The sequence below is a fragment of the Podarcis gaigeae genome (genome assembly GCF_964106915.1).
Source record: "Podarcis gaigeae genome assembly, chromosome: 2".
Classification (NCBI taxonomy): domain Eukaryota; kingdom Metazoa; phylum Chordata; class Lepidosauria; order Squamata; family Lacertidae; genus Podarcis; species Podarcis gaigeae.
In genome coordinates this window covers 55199206-55217568 of record NC_139679.1, presented here as the reverse complement: position 1 = coordinate 55217568, position 18363 = coordinate 55199206, and the positions used below count along the sequence as shown (strand labels likewise).

Here is an 18363-nt window from a genome sequence, read left to right as displayed (position 1 = left end):
AAAAAACAACCCCCAAATTATTAGTTTCTGGAACTTTGGAACAATTGTTCACGCAAGCCAATATGATTTAGTTCTTCTCCTCCCAGGCATTAGTTCGAAAGTCTGAAAACACAGGTAAGTACATCTTTTGTTTCTGCCAGCCTTCAAAGGGAGCAACAATACAGGACTTGTGTGGAGTATTTATGGGTGGGAGGACAAGCAGTTAGCTTTAGATCTATAATTTGTAGCATCTAGTAACTAGCAACTAATACACCTTATCCTTGGGGATATTTAAAAAAAGGAACTTGTCTGCTAAGATTCCCATGAAATCTGGGACTATTTTATAACAAAAGCCTTTGAAAGTATCAGTTCCAAAGAGAAATGCTGTACGATATACTCCCTCCTGCCTGTTCTTCCATTGCTCGCTCCATGATGTCCAGTTCATTGCCATTTACATTATTATTAATCCATTTCATCATGGGTATCAAGATCACATAAGGTCAGTCAACCTCTGACTTGATGCATACCTATGAGGAGAGGGATCAAGGTCATATCTGTGACTGCTGCATGCTCAAGGTGACGTTTCCACAGACGCCTATACATCTGAGCATGCATGTTCATCTCATTCATTCTAAGGTGTAAGAGCACAGGCTTTCTTTGAAAATGGCATCTTGAACACAGAAAGAGCTGGATTGGAGCCAGTGGGCACAAATGCAACCCCACCTCCATGCATTAATTTCCATGTGGAAATGAGCGAAGGCAGAGGACTAAACCTCACTGCGCAATGAAATCCTCTGAATTTCACAGGTACATGAGCATTTAATGAATGTGCACATATGCACACAAACCTTCAAAATATGTAGTATGACTGCCCCCTCTACCCTAACAAGTTCTCTGTCTTAGACAGGGATCCCTTACTTTTCAGGTTCTGCATTAGGTGCTATAGTATACCTTATACCTAACAATTGTTACTCTCTTTTGTTTTGTTGACTTTTTTTTATAGGGATGGACAAAACCCTCAATTTTGGTTCTCGTTTTTCCAGTCTTCAGTTCTCCACATTTCCACAGCAATTTGCATTTTTTAATTTAAAAAAATACCCATAAAATTTGTCAACATTTTAACGCAAATTTCTCCTAATAAATGTATGTATTGTACTGTATGCTGTTTTGACTAACGAACACATTTTTTTGTGAGCACTTTACCAGAATGTATGCATTTCTCATGAATAGAAGTGTTTGTATGTATTCATTACCCCAGGACGCGGGTGGCACTGTGGTGTAAACCACTGAGCCTTGGGCTTGCCAATCGGAAGGTCAGCAGTTTGAATTCCTGCTACGGAGTCAGCTCCCGTTGCTTGGTCCCTGCTCCTGCCAACCTAGTAGTTCAAAAGCACGTCAAAGTGAAAGTAGATAAATAGGTACTGCTCCTGGGGGAAGGTAAACAGCGTTTCTGTGTGCTGTTCTGGTTTCGCCAGAACTGGCTTAGTCATGCTGGCCACATGACCCGGAAAAACTGTCTGCGGACAAACATCGGCTCCCTCAGCCAGTAAAGCGAGATGAGCACCACAACCCCAGAGTCATTTGCAACTGGACTTAACTGTCAGGGGTCCTTTACCTTTACCTTTTTATGAGGTTTTGAATGTATTACTCAACCGGAGAACTGCACTGTGAAATTCAGGAAAGTGCAAATGTGTGTGGAAGGGGCAGGGCAGAGGCGACTCAGAATCTGGCTGGCCCCACTGCTGTTCATTGACAGCATCTGGCCCAATCCAGACTGGCACAATCATCTGCCTGCCCCTGCCCCTGCCCTTGCCCCTGCCCCTGCCTTGTACCCTGTCCATTGTGTCTGGCAGGGCAGGAGATACAGCAGTGCCCCCCCCCACTCCCTGAAGCCTTGCCATGCTATGGGCGGTAGTGTGGATTTCGGATTACTTTCTAAATATTCCAGTGGTGGAAATATTACAAAACAGAGACAACAATCTCTGGAAACTCTTCTGCGTTGATGGTAGCTACCACTGTCCTCGAAAAGGATATACAGCTGGGCAAAGGATCAGTTCAGATAGCTCAGTATGAGACTCTTAATCCTAGGTTCAAGCCCGATGTTTGGTGAAAGATTCCTGAATTGCAGGAGGCTGGACTAGATGACTCTCATGGTCTCTTCCAACTTCTACGTCTCTTGCTTTATTTCATCCTTGGTGTCACACGTTGCCCTAGATCAGCTTGTCCTTATCCAAGAAAAAAACCTCTGCATGTAGTTCAAGCTCCGCTTTGCATTAGAACAAGAACAAAAAACAAAACAAAAACCAGCCAATTTAATTGAGATTTCAAATGCTGTCAAGGTTTTCCTAAAGCAGTTCTTATTATGGAGAACAAACATCCCACAGGAGAACATCCAAAATTAACTGTCCTACAGAGATCACATGAGGCTGGAACAAAGGCTGGCATTTCAGAAGCAGCATATCTGTTTCTTTCTCCAGAGCTAAACTAATCACCTGGAGGCTTTTATTTTAGATTTCTCCTATCTTGTTTTGTTGAAAAAGTAATAATGTTGCAGAGAGTGATGTTTTTAATGCAAAGTAGCTTAATTCGGCACAATCATACTTTTTTCAGCTGATCCCAATTACAGCTCCAGCTTCAGTTCACCCTCTTAATCCCCTAAAAATGCATTTATCATACTAGTTGGTGTTTTCTAGTCCTTTGTGCACAGGCTTGTTTTGTGTTTTTTTATTCTCTGCCATCATTTTACACTCCTCCTCCTCTGTTCCTAAAACAGGATAAGCTTCATAAAATGTTTTTTTAAAAAATGTTAATAAAATAGCTGAGCCCAGTTAATGATTTATGTTACAGTGATATAGAGCCAGAATAGCTCACATCAAGCATATACTGTGTGTGTGTGTGTGTGTGTGTGTGTGTGTGTGTGTGTGTGTGTACATACACTCAACAGCCCCACTCCTGGTTCAGAATCAGACTTAGCCATTCCCCCTTGCCTGAAATATGTGTAGGAGGATCAGCTTGGCAACCTACGAGTTAACAAGGCAGCACGTGTTAAGTTGAGCTAAGTGAGTAATGCACCTAGTTAAAGTTTTCAACGCGGCTGCAATTTGGGGAGTGAAAGAAAGCGAAAGAGCCAGATCAGAAGCTGTTATTTCACGAGCTGAGCTCATTTTAAAGAGGGTCATGAACACAAGGTCAGTAGCACTTGCAGAAATTAGTAGCTTGCTCCAGTTTCTTTTCTTTTTTCTTTTTCCACAGCTTCCTTCTTCAGAGAGAAGAAGCATTCTGGAAGAAGGTTTTAACTCCCAAAGCTTATGACCCTTCTTCATCAGGGTGAAACTTGTTCAGTGGATAATGATTTGAACTGTCTAACGCTGAGTTGTGTGGGGGGGTATTTCTTTCTAAGGAAGGGGGTGGAGAGAGAACTTAGCAACATTAGATCTGTCTTTATTCAGCCACACACACACACACACACACACACACACACGTACTCCTCTGTGTGATATGGGTCGGTGGTGGTTTTTGCAGGCCAGGACTTGAATCTGGAATTTACCTATCTGCTTCACTTCTGCTCCGTGTACAGTTGTGAAAGGTGCCAAACAGGTTGAGTCACTTTTTCTGCTGTGGGAGGAATACTGATTTCTCAGGCTGGCTTTGGATGATTAAGTCAGCTAAGAAGAGGCAAGAGACAAAAACTGCCAGTCTCCTCAAGTCAAGCGAGGCTCTTTTACTCCCAGGTATGCCAAAGTAATGATTGCCGTCAAAGTGACTTGCAGATGAGAAAATCTAGAGAATGAAGAGAGATGCCTTTTTGAGAGAGTGTGAAGCACTGTGGGTGGGCCAACAGAGCAATGCCTGTTCAGTGTTGGCCTGTTTAGAAAAGGGGAGTGGAGGCAGGAATGTGTTCAGCCATGTGTTTTACCAGAACACCTTCTGGCTTTTCTCAGGAGTGATCATTTTTCCTGCTTTCACAGTTATTCTTTGCATGCCATTTTTAAGATGGGCTGATCCCTCGGCAATACATCTGAATAGGAACATGATGCCCTGGTGTCAACATCTCACTTTGAGTGGAATTTATGGGGTCCTCTAATTTTTATTTTTATAATCACCTGTGCCAGTGTGTGAGATGCAGCTGCCTCCTTCCTGCCACACAGCAGCCAATGGGTATGATTCTGCTTACTGGTACTTATATTCACAAATGGCTAATGCCAACCTTTCTTTGTTTTGGGGGGTTGGGACACACCATACAAATCAGCTCATGAGGCTTTGCTTCGACTTGTAGGTGGCATGCATTTCATAATACCAAAGTAGTCAGGTGTTGCAATTGGTCTCTCCTTCTCTGTTGTTTTCTCCTGACAGGATGGCGATTTTTGGATTCTAACAATTGCAAGCGTCCTTCCTGAGCAACGTATTTGGTCACGGCAAACATCATGTGGAGTTTTCCAGCTCTGCTTTGAAATTGGATTTCTTCGTTGAAAAGGGGGGAGAAAGAGTATGGATGATTCGGCCTTCTTGGACATGCTAGAATGCCCAGTGTGCCTGGAGAAGCTGGACGTCTCGGCCAAAGTACTCCCCTGCCAGCACACCTTCTGCAAGCCTTGCCTCCAGAGGATCTTGAAGTCACACAAGGAGCTTCGGTGCCCTGAATGCCGAGCCCTGGTCCTCTGCAGCATTGAGGAGCTTCCAGCCAACTTGCTTTTGATCCGCTTGTTGGATGGAATCAGATTTGGACCCAATAGGATGAAGTTTGGCTCGCTGCAAAGATCTGGGGTCCTCTCCTCTCCTGCCTCCATCAGGCGATTCCCGGAAGAGCCAAGAGCTGTGCAACTCAATCAGTACAGGCTGACCGCCAGTCCCAGGATCCCTATGGAAGGGGTAAGGAGGGTCCATTTATTTTACCGCTAACTTTATCAGGCAGGACACACTTTTGTAGGCCACATTTCATTTCAAAGGGTCAAATGTATTCAGTTTGTGTATAGAGTTGGGTGCTTTCTTCACCAACAACCCAGCTATCTCAACTGGATTTATGCTGCAACTCCCTTTTAAGTTTAAACTTATTCCAGCTGGAACCATTTCATCTGACAAATCCAGCTACTAGGCTTTTAGGGGATTGCCATCTCCAGCAGAGCTCAAAATTGTGCTGAGATTTTTCAGGTGACATTGCCGTACTTCTATTTCCAATCCAAGATTAAACCAGGGAACAGACGATTTATACATTTGGCAGAGCCAAACTACGGTACTTTCACACCTGTCGAGGACTGAGAAAGGGTTGATTTTCACTGACCTTTAAAAAAAACAAACCAGAAGGAATGCTTTGTCCTGTGCCAGTACAACCTGAGTAGGAAAAATATATATCTGTAATAAGACTAGAATCGAATTACTAGAACTTTTAACTAGATGTGTGACTGGGTCTGAATATGGGTAAAAAGTAGGTCAGCTGTGCCCTAGTTTCTAGTTTCTTCTTCCTCCTGCCTGTCGCACCAGTTCTTCTATCCTCAAGTGCCTTTCACGAAAAGCTCATTGTGTGATTCCCCCCCCTCCTCCCATGTTTGATTTCACAATTATGTGAAGGCACAAAGTGTTTGGATTTGGGTGCTTGGCAGACTGTGAGAATCATATACGTATGGCTGTGAATGCTTCTTCAACAGTTTACTTGGAGATCACTTTTTCAGGGAATTTCGGCAGCTGGTTAGCCCTTATGTAACTATACTCCTTGGGAGTAATATGTATCTCAAACAACCCTACTATAGTTCCCCTTTACCAGCGGTCATTTAAAGTAATACTTAAGGGAAATGCATGCGAAGGAACTCTCAATGGGTTGTTGCTGGTTTTGCTACATTTCTATCCCTATCTTTCCTCCATGGAGCTCAAAGCAATGCCTATAGGTCTCCCTGCTCCATTTTATCCCCACAACAACCCTGGGAGGTAGGACAGGCTGGGGTTGCATATGCACCAAACTTTTAAAGCACCCCCCAAAAATCCTGGGAACTATAGTTTACCTTTCACAGAGCTACAATTACCCACACCCTTAACAACCTACAGTTCTCAGGATTCTTGGGGTAGGGGAATGTGCTTTAAATGTTTTTTAAATGCATGGTGGATACACAGATGGAGAGATAATTGCTGGTCGAAGGTCACCCAGTGAGCTTCATATGGCTGAATCCTGGTCTCCCTGGTTCTAGTCTAACATTCTTATCACTATGCCACACTGGTGGGGGTTTTGTTGTTGTAACCCAGAAAAAAAAATACGTTCAGCTATCTTACTATCTTTTGATTCTGGGTGGCATCATTTTAATTCATTAGGGCAGTAGTCCAGATAAGCAATCAGAACAAGTCAAAATGGGTGAGCTCCATACCTGTCAAACTTGGTATTATCTGTAACCTAGATCAATCATTGCTTGCTAGATAGTTACCAGGCCAGCTTCACCCTTCTTGTCACATTCACATTGCAAAGGCACCTGCAAAATTCATTGTGTAATTCTACTTTCTTCATCAAGGGTGGAATTGCCCACATGGTCTCCTGCACAAGCCCGTTGTGATAAATATGACAGTGTTTGGAAGGCTGGACTCTTAACAAAGGCGAGGGAAATGCCGTTCAGCAAGCCTGGCCACCTACATTGTGGTTTCATTTTAACATACAAATATTTAGAACAGTTCAAGAATGTCAGCATCTAATTTCTAGTGTCTAGTGTTTGGATGCTGGCATGCTTTAGCTGTTCTTAATTTGGATGATGAAATCTTCAAAACAGCTTCCAGGTTACTAGATTCAAGTCAGGATGCAGCAGCCTTGCAAACATTTGCCAGCAATGCATGGTTCAATAGACCCACCGTGGCCTCCAAGACTTAATGGCCATGTAATGTCTGAGCAACAAGAAATGTCTGTACTGTATATACAAATGGTACAGAGAACCAAGACTGAATGAAGGTTGCAGGATATTAAACATGTGCACACATACAGTACAAGGGATATTAAAAAGTGGGCCAGTTTTCAATCCCAGTCTCCAAAGGCTGACTTTAATGTGGTGATCTAAAGAAAAAGCTCTGAGAACTAGTCTTGTGAGTTAGAAAGATGTGTGGCAGTTGCTTCAAATAGTGGTAGGGGGAAAGAGACAACACAACCATTGAAAAGCATGTTGCGAAATTATTTATTATGCTAAATGGCACTGTGGATAGCTTCATGCCTGCGATAGAAACCATTAGAAATTGCAAGGTAGGGAGCATGAGCCAGCAGACTGCAGTGTAATGTTTGGTGGAGTTGACAGGTCTGTTCGAGTAATTGCTTCCAGCAAGTAGATGCACGAAGGAGAAAGAGGAGGAGGGAGGAAGAGGAGATTGTGGTACTGATTTGCTTTATAGCTATAGCCATTGGTTCCCTTTATGGTGTTCTGTGGATCCCATGCTGGGCCTATGGAAGGATGGAGGAACATAAAAGTAGCAGTTCTGAGCAGCATTTCTTCCTGGTTTGCAAGACCCCAGGCAAGGGCCAATGGGCATAAGCAGGAGCAGCATTCCTATAGGTAAATGAGTGGGAGGTTCTAGGGTTTTAACATCAGAGCGGAGGAAAATCCAGACTGACCTCACTGCCTGCAGATCAGCTATTAGGAGTGGGTGCCCAGGGATTTGCCTCACCCTCTGGTGTTCGCTCAGGACCAGGGCTTATCGCCAGTCACGTTGCCATATGGCTGCCACTAATCCCAAAATTATAGTTATCTAATCCACAATGTGTCCTCTCCCATAATAACTCTGTGTGAACAACTTCCAAATATTTGGATTATCTGATGAGGCATTTGGATAATGAAGAGTGCTCTCTGTATATTAAGACATTTCAAAATACCCTTTCAAGTCAGCCAGACCTTTTCAGTTGATTTTAAATGACATCAAAAATAATTACAGCCATCAATGTTGTTCTCTATAGCGTCAAAAGGAGCCTTTGAAGGTGTTCACCAGTGCTCCCTAGGGTGATTTTAGTTCCTTATGCTTGTCAGAACCTCTGCAATAATTTCCCTCCCAATCTCACAGGGCTTTGAAAAATGACCTTGTCTTGCAATGACTAGATAACAAAGGGATTATCATTTTTTTTCAAAAGTCCATATAATAAGAAAGTAATAACGTGAAGTGTATTGATTTCTCATTTCATGTCTGCATTCTAAGTATATGTTGCAATGGTCCCGTGCTAATGTTTCTCAACAAGATGTATTATTATTATTATATTAATTATTGAATATATATACTGCACGGAAGTCTCAGGGCTGTTCACAGAAAAGATCACAATATATAAATATCAAAAGAAAAACTATAACCCAATAACACCCCCCCCCCCAAAAGAGCCACATTTTAAAAAAGGTTATAGGGTATAGTTGTAAGAGCTCATGAAAAAACATGACCTCTTCCCAAGGAGATCTCACTCTCCTACATATGCTGAGTATTTCCTCTTGGTGCATATTTGCATATGTGGCTTCTAAAGAACTCTTAAAGCACCCTCTGTTAAACTTTGCCCCCTTGTTTTTTCATCCTTGCCTGGCTCTAAACCTGCAAGAAGGCAGCCCCACCCATGCCAAGCACAGCTTCTGCCATTCCAGGTGATATTTCTTACAGCCATCGTTTGGCATTGTATACAGACTCAACACATTCCTGTGCACAGTAAAATATTATGCTTCCTGGATCTCAGCACGCCGTTCACTTACAGGCCATATCTGCGAGAAACAGTTTTGCACAGAGTCACACCAGGGAAATTGACCTCTTCACAGGTTTGGCAATAGGGTGAAAGTGAACGAGACAATGTTGGCAGACATTCAATTCACACCTTCCTGATTCTCAGAAGGCAGCTCCCTGGAGACAGTTAAAGTCAATCTTGTTTTATTTTGATTGAACATACTGTTCAAATCGGAACACTTTCAAAAGCCTCAAGGAACCACTAAGGCTGCAGAAGCATCTGATTCTTCACTATGGGACATAAAGTACTCTCTGTACCATACCACCACTTATGCCCACTTAGGCTTACTGAAATAAAATGAAACAAAAGCAGTTTAAGTACTAGTATATGCATGTTAAGTAGTTTGCACCCTGCCCAGTAGAGAATGCTCTCCATTGTGCAAAGATCTATTTTGCAAGGATTGCGAAGAGCGAAAAGTTGGGTATGTGAAACCTAAAAATAAGAGTGCTGCACCAAATACTATTTTTACTTTTTGATCAGCAGTAGCGACTTCCATGCAGTATTTTCTTTCTGGCTACAGCAACGATTCATCATCTTTCCCCCTAACTGCTGTTTCTTTCTCTTTCCTGAATTAGCCACATAGATCATCCCAGCCAATGACAGATCATATAATAAATGAGATGATGTCATAATAGGAGGTAGTCAATCATATATGGTTACATGACATGAGGCAAGTGAATGCAGTTGAGAATGAGAGCAATTGAAAGCAGTATAAATGAATGGAAAGCCCCCCCCCCCTTCTTTTTATAAAAAAAGCTAAAAAAAACTTTCAAGCAGAAAAGAAATTTTTGGCACTCCTGAAATGGTTCACACAAAGAAATCTGAGAATCATATTGGTTTAGCCTTAAAGGAGGGTGGTGAAGGAAGATGTTCTTGCATACTACAGATACATAAGAAGAATTAATTGTGGGCTATATCAGATATTAATTCATCTTTATTTTTGTGCAGTTTCCGTGACCTGACTTTTTCTTGAAAGTTCAGGTTAACAAAAATATTTGGACCCTGTCAAAAATCTTTGAGACTTCCTTCCCAGAATGTGATTCTCAAATGCTTGTCAGAGGTCACATTATGTATTTTCTCAGTATTTGGGGGGGCAATTTATCTCACTATTCTGCCTTGTCGTGTTGGACCACTGCTGTTCCTGTTGCCTCCATTTCTACTGTTTCATTTTAAATGTCTCTTCAGTAAACAAAAATTAAAGTTGACTTTATGTGCTGACTTCATCCCATAGCAGGGGAAAACACACTATGGAAACTTTCCAAAAGCCTGCTGAAAAATTGACACTAATTTGAGAAACTGCTTTAAAACAGTAAAAATACTGACATGTCAGATGCTGTTTTGTTAATTTATAGAATGCAATGATTAAAGGTGGGATAGGGGTTCTTGGACACCAGAAGAAATGTAAATTGTCCAGTATTTACAGTAGTGGTGACTTTTGAAGTTCAGGAACTTATCATCACATCATCCCCAATTGCCATGTTTAGAAAAATATAAACAGTACTTAAAATGAACCCCATGGTTATGACTTTCTCAGCATTGCTATGCTTGATTGGCAGCTAATCTCCCAGGAAATATTAGTTTCTTCAATTCTCTTAAAGTCATTCAAGTTTTAGTTTATTTTTGTAAACAAAACAGCATGCTAGGCTCTCCTAAAGACCTGTGCTCAAACCAAAACACATGTGATGCATACAGAGACACAACTGAGATCCACACATATATATCCGCACACTCATAAACACATGCACACCAAAGAGCAGCGCTATATTGCGCAATACCTAATTTATTAGGATCAGCATGGCTGCAATCCTATGCATAGTTGGTGAACCTGGGAGCAAGCCCCTTCGAACTCAGTGGTTGCTTCCTTCTGACTGCATCGATTTCAACTTGTAGAACACATTGAGATTCACGAGACATTTTAAGCCACCTGCAATGCAGCCTTTAGCTTTTAATAAGAAAGCAGAAGCGTTGCTGCTTAAACTGCTTGACTGAAGCAGGAACCCCATTAAAGAAGTATCCATTCTCTGCTTGATCTTTTTTCTCATCCTCTGACTGCTTCTATGCTAATCTGTCACAAGCTAGAAAGTCTCCTTCTCACCTAATTCACATCCTAGAGAAAGGATGGTCCTTCCATCACCCAGTGCAGCAGCAGATTAAATCATCACTTCTGACCTGGAAAAAGTCCCCAAGCTGTCCTCTCTTTATTCCCCCTTCCACTACACCACTAATACTTGCCTAGACTTGAAGGAATATAATGCCATGCAGTTCCAAGACACTCCTCATTCTATAGGCAAAACTTGCTAAGATAATGACCATTCGTAGCAATGATGCTAGGTATCAAAAACAGAAAACACACTTTCAGAAAGGCTATAGGGTCACACTGCCAGCTTTGGGAGGTTAACAGCAGCAGAGGATGGATAATAATGCAGTCGTGCCATCTAAGGCCACTCAATCATTTCTGAGAAATATATTGGAGCTAGTACAGAGGTTAAGAGCATGAGCCAGAAAGTGTGTGGTTCAAATCTCACCTACATTATGGTCTCAATAAAACTGCAGTCCTATGCCCATTTACTAACCCTGGGACTATGCCCCACTCAATCCAATGGAACTTACTTCAGAGTAGATATGTATTGTAAGTGGCATATTGAAAGCTACTGTTTCTCAGACCCAGCTGCTGCCATGTATCTGCACTGCAGTACAGCAGTGACAATATTGACCTGCCTTATTCAGCTGATGTAAAATTATTGAGATCATGTATGCGAGGTGCTATGAACGCAGAGAACTGTGTAACATAAATGATTGTGATGGAAAGGGAGAAAAGAACTGGGAATTTCCCTTCCACAGACAATAACATTGCAACTTTTTCATTCGGATATGCAGTGTCATCTGAAAAATATTCAGACTTTTCTGAAAGTTCTCTGTTTTGATGCGCTGCTTTGATCAGCGCACTCCCATCCTGGATGTTCAGCCATCTCTAAATGGGAGGCAGAGACTCTTTAATGATGTACAGTGGGCTGCTCAATCATGAGAGCAGGAGGAATTCTGGCATACACAAAAATTGGGGCAATCATCGACTGTTACCAAAAAGAATCGAAAAGTTTCTTTAGATCTTTAATGCCTAGGCAGAGAAACAAGACTTTGCTTTTTAAAAGTCTTCTAAAAAAGAAAGCCTTTCCTCCTAAACACAAGTAAATTGCAGGGAACTCACTTTATCTAGCCAAGATGAACAAAGGGTTTGGAAAGAGCAGAACACAAGGGAGCTTAAATAATTTAAAAGATGGTGCTTTAGACCCATTAAATCCATTCTCTCCATGTGAAATATATACACTAACGTACGAAGGAAGAACCAGCCTTGAATCAAAGGAAAGGAGAAAGAGGAAATCCAGCACTGATACGAAGCTAATGACACAAAGAGAGAGATGCTCCTGGATGAGGCTTCCTGCACAAGAACTGCCTCCATGGATATAGCAGGGTTCACTCCCTTTGTTTTCCTTCCACAGCCAAGGATCTTGCCCATTCATTACAAAGAGCTGTTGGGGTTGTTATTAATGTGATCTAGGTCAATTAACATTGGATCAAACCGGGCCACTCCAAAAGATAAATCCCATTGCTGTCTCGATGAGATGCCAATGGTTCACCTAGATATAAAAGCGTTTCTTTGGAAGTCTTCTGCTGCGAGGGCCTTCCTTGCATGCAACCTTCCCTGTGTGAGCAAGAGAATAATACCCTTCCCGTGCTACTGATGAGACGCATAAATCATCTGCTGAGATAAAAATACACTCAACTCCAACGTTGCCACCTTCTCACAAACCCCTGAATATATACGCTGCAATATTTTCTTATCTTTCAGAGACATCCTTTTTTCCCTCTTTTGAAGGCACAGATGGGATTTGCCTAACTTGTTCTTACAAAATTAGCCTCCAAAACTGGCCTTCACAGATCACTTGTCTTGGAATGTAGCTCAGTACACCACTGATGTTTGCAGGCTAGAAAGGACAACCTGCTATTATTGACGTGAGAGAGACTGCTCAACATACAGCTCCCAAGCTATGCATGGTATGCCTGTTATGCATGCATTGTAGCCTCCCAGATGCTCGGTCAACTTTCAGTCCCCATGGCCTTTCTTACTGCAGCCATAAAAACAAGGGGACATTTCCAGTACCTGATGTGCCACATACAGTCTGAGAGCCACACTACAATTTTCATACACCCCAGCCAGCACAATCATGTTGACTGAGGCTGGTGGGAAGATTAATCCAAGACATCTGGATGGCACCAGGTTGGCAAAAGTTAATTTAGACTTTTGATAGCGCTGTGCTTGTTAGATTCCTATGCACCTTACAGGTGGCTTACCAAAATAGATTTAAGATGCCATTTTAAGGTGCCATGTGTTTCTTTGTTGTTTTTATAGTAGTAGACAGTGGTGTATAGTAGGAGGAGCACATAGTCAAGATGGAGAACCTGTGGCCCTCTAGATGTTGTTGGACTCCAACTCCCAGAAGCCCCAGCTAGCATGGGCAATAATCTAGGATGATGGAAGTTGTAATCTGGTAACACCCAGAGGGCACCAGGATCTCCAATCCTGATTTAGACTATCTAATCTCTAAGCATGAAGGAATGAGTTATTTTCCATTCTTTGGGCCTTCAATTCATCCCCTGATTATAGAAACCAGGGATGTCACAATAAACCATAGTTATCACTAACATGGGGAAGTCTGAAGCGGGAGGAGTAGGAGTAGGCATGTGTTTGTGATTGAGGTTGCTTGATTCTAGTCACCCAGCCATCGTTTGGTGATTGAGCCTTTTTCTACCTGAACATGCCACAGAGGAAAGAGGTATATGGAGTATTCTAGCAGCAGGATGCTTTGAGAAGCTGGGCTTTGCACAGCCCAACCCATCATGAAAGGGACCTTCCAGAAAAACTAATTGCTAGCTAGCAATATAGATATCAATCATCCAAGAAATTAATTGTGCTACTCTGAGAGCAGGGCAGAGGCTATCTAGATAAGGCTACAAAGGCAACATCTGTCCAGAACCCTCACTCTGGCCTTGTGAAACTTGCCAGATAACTGCTCCCTTCCTTCTCTAAACCTGCTACTTAATGCCACTGCTGATGTCTCCCCACCCACCACCCACAGCAATCCTGATTGTATTAAAGTTTCTACCACAGTGCCTTGCTGCACTAAACCTCCAATATTCAGTTTCTGCTGTGGTCAAATAATAATATTATCATCATGCCTGAGGACGATGCGGTGCCGTCTGAAGGATAAAATGCAGGAATAAACTAGTCTCTTATCTACTACTTTTGAGTCATCTTTTTGAGGCAACATGCAGAGAATAGAAGCAGCAGGCAAGAGGGGGTTACTCCCCCCCCCCCAATATCACTTTGCTCAGGAGAGCAAGTTATTTCTCCTCCCCTTCCTTAGTCTGTTTGATTATAAGACTAATAGCTCTGTTTGTGCAACATTGGAGGGTACAGAGAATGTGTGTTGAGAGGACAACAAGACTGGATGCCAGACCTCTGCATGTTGAGCAGAACATCTGGATAGTGCCTGCATAGGTGCAAGTTGTACACATGTAGGATTTCTGTGCAAAAGGCCGCGTTCATGATTGCACTTATGTAATCTACTCCTATATGTACTTACGTAATCTACTCCTATTGTACATGTTTTGGATCCATTCAGACCTTCCACTGGAGATGCAGAGTCTGGAGTGGGGCCAATAGGTGTGAATCCAGCTCCCCAACCCTTTCCTGCATTCACTGCACATTCAGTGTAACATGAGCAAGACTAGAGCCAGGAATCCATTACATGTTCCTCATGGTTGCTTTGGACAGGTTGTCAAGATAAGAGCCATTTTGACCATTATGAACTTCCCAGCATTGCAAAAGACTGGTGGGAAAGGACACCGCCACACACACACACACACTTTTTTGTTTTTCTTTTGCCAAGAAGTATCAGTGAAAAGAACGGCACATAACTTGCCAAGTGTTTTTTTCCTCAGCTTCAGAATCAACACTGTGTGATTTGCATCGTGTCAAAGTGCATCCTAACACTGTTTACTTTCCATTCCCTCTGCAACCCGTTTTAGCATGTCGCTGCTGTGTACTATAATTAGGAAGCAATTTACTGAAATGTGAAAAGCTTGACAACCTGAGGACTGAAAAAGTAGTGTGCTGAGGCAAACCATTTGGAAGGCATCATCTGATGCTAAGTTTTAGCTCAGGGGATGCTTCCATGCGGTGGGTTTACTGTAGGATAAACTGTTCATCCAACAACTGCTGTTCATTCACAAACATTTTTCATACCATTTACATGAAATCATCATCTTCAAAATGCCAGCCAATGTTTCTTCTTCTTCTCCATCTCCATTATCTCCTTCTTCCATTTAATCTGGGCTTCCTCTTCCAATTTTTAATGTCTAACATTTTACATTTTTTAATGCGTGGGATATAAATTTTATGGGTGGGGTATAAATAAGATTATTATTATTATTATTATTATTATTATTATTATTATTATTATTACTTACATCCATTGTTGTTGTTTAGTCATTTAGTCGTGTCTGACTCTTCGTGACCCCATGGACCAGAGCACGCCAGGCACTTCTGTCTTCCACTGCCTCCCGCAGTTTGGTCAGACTCATGTTTGTAGCTTCGAAGACACTATCCAACCATCTCGTCCTCTGTCGTCCCCTTCTCCTTGTGCCCTCCATCTTTCCCAACATCAGGGTCTTTTCCAGGGAGTCTTCTCTTCTCATGAGGTGGCCAAAGTATTGGAGCCTCAGCTTCACGATCTGTCCTTCCAGTGAGCACTCAGGGCTGATTTCCTTAAGAATGGATCGGTTTGTTCTTCTTGCAGTCCATGGGACTCTCAAGAGTCTCCTCCAGCACCATAATTCAAAAGCATCAATTCTTCAGTGATCTGCCTTCTTTATGGTCCAGCTCTCACTTCCATACATCACTACTGGGAAAACCATAGCTTTAACTATACGGACCTTTGTTGGCAAGGTGATGTCTCTACTTTTTAAGATGCTGTCTAGGTTTGTCATTGCTTTCCTTCCAAGAAGCAGGCGTCTCTTAATTTCGTGGCTGCTGTCACCATCTGCAGTGATCATGGAGCCCAAGAAAGTAAAATCTCTCACTGCCTCCATTTCTTCTCCTTCTATTTGCCAGGAGGTGATGGGACCAGTGGCCATGATCTTCGTTTTTTGATGTTGAGCTTCAGACCATATTTTACATCCATAGTCACTGCTAATAGAGCAGCTCTTTAGGGCATATTTTTGGCGGGTGGTTTGTCACATGTTTTGGTGGGTAGCCCCTAACACTACACCCCTACGTCCATGAGCATATCTTAACATTTTGTGTCAGACAACCTACAAACAAAGTAAGTGTGCCTCTTCCGCGTAAGAAATACAATTGGCTAGCTGCGCAGCAGCAGCATATAACACTCACATGAGAATGCACCACACTGAGAGCACCCCTGGCGTCCTTTTAATTATGCATTCATGCTTATTTCTACTCCTGATGGTATCTGGGCAATACTGTTTCCACTACTGTTTGCACCTGGAAAAGTTTCAGGGTGGTCCTATTGGTTTGTATCCAGACAGTGCATGTTCTATAACTTCCTGCTGAAATCCTGTAATTCATTATACCACAACTGTTCTGGTTTATTTTATTTTTGTCCTGCTTTTGCTGTGCTGTAGTTGAAGATGCAATAATATTAAGGAAGCACCACAGAATAATTAATAAAGCAGAATTACATGTTGATGGTCCAGTAGAGCCAGTGTGGTGTAGTGGTTAAGAGCGGTAGTCTCGTAATCTGGGGAACCGGGTTCGTGTCTCCGCTCCTCCACATGCAGCTGCTGGGTGACCTTAGGCTAGTCACACTTCTCTGAAGTCTCTCAGCCCCACTCACCTCACAGAGTGTTTGTTGTGGGGGAGGAAGGGAAAGGAGAATGTTAGCCGCTTTGAGACTCCTGAAGGGGAGTGAAAGGCGGGGTATCAAATCCAAACTACTCTTCTTCTTCAGTATAAATCCACCACTATTGCACTATTATTATGTCAATGACATGCTTCAGGGCACGCCCACAAAACAGCACCAGACTGAAGGGGCCCTCAATTGATTGTGTGAGTTGACACTTATATACCCTCCAACATTTTTCCAATGACAATAGGGATGTCCTATTCCTCCATCATCATCATCATCATCATCATCATCATCATCACTTTATTATTTATATCTGGCCTATCTGATTGGGTTGCCTCAGCCATTCTCGGCAGCTTCCAACATATTAAAAAAACACGATTAAACATTAAACATTAAAAACTTCCCTATGCAGGGCTGCCTTCAGATGTCTTCTAAAGGTTGTATAGTTACTTATCTTTTTGGCTCTGGGGTTGCATAACTGCATACCCTCCAGTGTTTCTCTGATGAACATCCGAAGGAAAAGTGGGACATTCTGGGATCAAATCAGAAACCAGGAGGGCTTCTATAAATCTGGGACTGTCCCTGGAAAATAGGGACACTGCACTTGGAAACTTAGGAAAACAGGAAAAAGAGGCCAGAGCAGGCTGCAGAAGTGCAAAGAGAGAGAGAAAGAAATGTTTTTAGTTAATTTGTAACCAAGGAAATGACTCAAACAGAAAGAAACGGGAGAAGATTAGCAGGTGTGTATATACAGGGGGTGGGTAATGTTTATGTTTGTTACTATGTTATGCATTTTTATATTGTGAAGCGCCCTGTGATCCTCAAATGAAGGGGGGTATAGATGTTTAATCAATCATAATCATATTCATGATTGACCAATGACACTGCTGGCAGTGGCTGCCATGAGGCAAACATTTTCCTGTTTTCTTGATTCTCTGTCTTATATTTGAAAACTCACACCTGGTAGATAGCAGGTACTGTACCTGCACAACTAAAATGAAGCTATTCTCCAGATCTGTTGTCTACTGCAAGGTAGAGGGACCAAGGCATTTTTTAGCTTGACGACCAGTGTTGAAGAAGAAATGGAAAGGAATAAAATTACCTCCCACCAAGAAGAGTGAATGCTTTGTTTGTTAAATTTGCATGGCACCTTTCCACCAAACGGTGGCTAACAGCAACAGGGTATGTGTGATAAAATGTAATGACATGCCATAAAACAGCAAAAAGCAAACATAAAAACAAGGGAAGCAAAGCAGCCAATTCAAAAAGATTACAGAATATCTACAGTACGTTGCTTCCATGCTCAACTCTTCTTGCTGCATATCTTCTTTTCCTGAATTGTTCTTTTCAACAAGCTATGGAGCTCGCCACTCATAAGCTGTTTTGCCAAAAGCAAGGCTGTGTGTGTTGCAATTCATTGGGAGCGCAGAATAAGCACTGCATGTGGAAGTGGCTGAAGAATCCACACCTAGAGAATCTCAGCTTTTTTCTGTTGCTTTTTCCTCATACCTTAGTGCTACCTTGTAAATTGCACCAATATAATAGTCTGGTCCAAAGAGGGATGTTTCACACAACACCGTTGAGAAAAATGAGTCCCACATCAGTACACCTCTTAGAAAGCCACAATCAGTCAGGTGCTCCCTGCGGTGTGTACTCATACGAAGCCCATGCTTCAAAGTGCCTGATTTTAAATACAGTACTGTCCACATTCTGCAACACACTGAAGATAGTAGACGGAAATGGGCCGCGTAA

General features: G+C 42.3%; 1 protein-coding gene across 4 annotated transcripts in view; it reads left to right on the top strand.

Moving 5' to 3' along the window:
- Positions 1 to 3024: 3024 nt before the first annotated feature.
- The window catches only part of SH3RF2 (SH3 domain containing ring finger 2), a 75625-nt gene continuing 60286 nt past the window's right edge, over positions 3025 to 18363 (top strand). Inside the window, exons 1-3 of one of the 4 annotated variants that reach the window (XM_083728274.1) lie at positions 3026 to 3167; positions 3557 to 3710; positions 4333 to 4848. In XM_083728274.1, the coding sequence (XP_083584400.1) occupies positions 4468 to 4848 (381 nt within the window). In that variant the 5' untranslated portion in view covers positions 3026 to 3167; positions 3557 to 3710; positions 4333 to 4467. Of the gene's footprint in view, positions 3168 to 3501; positions 3711 to 4332; positions 4849 to 18363 lie in introns of all 4 variants that reach the window. The other 3 variants (XM_083728271.1, XM_083728272.1, XM_083728273.1) reach the window with 3 other exon arrangements.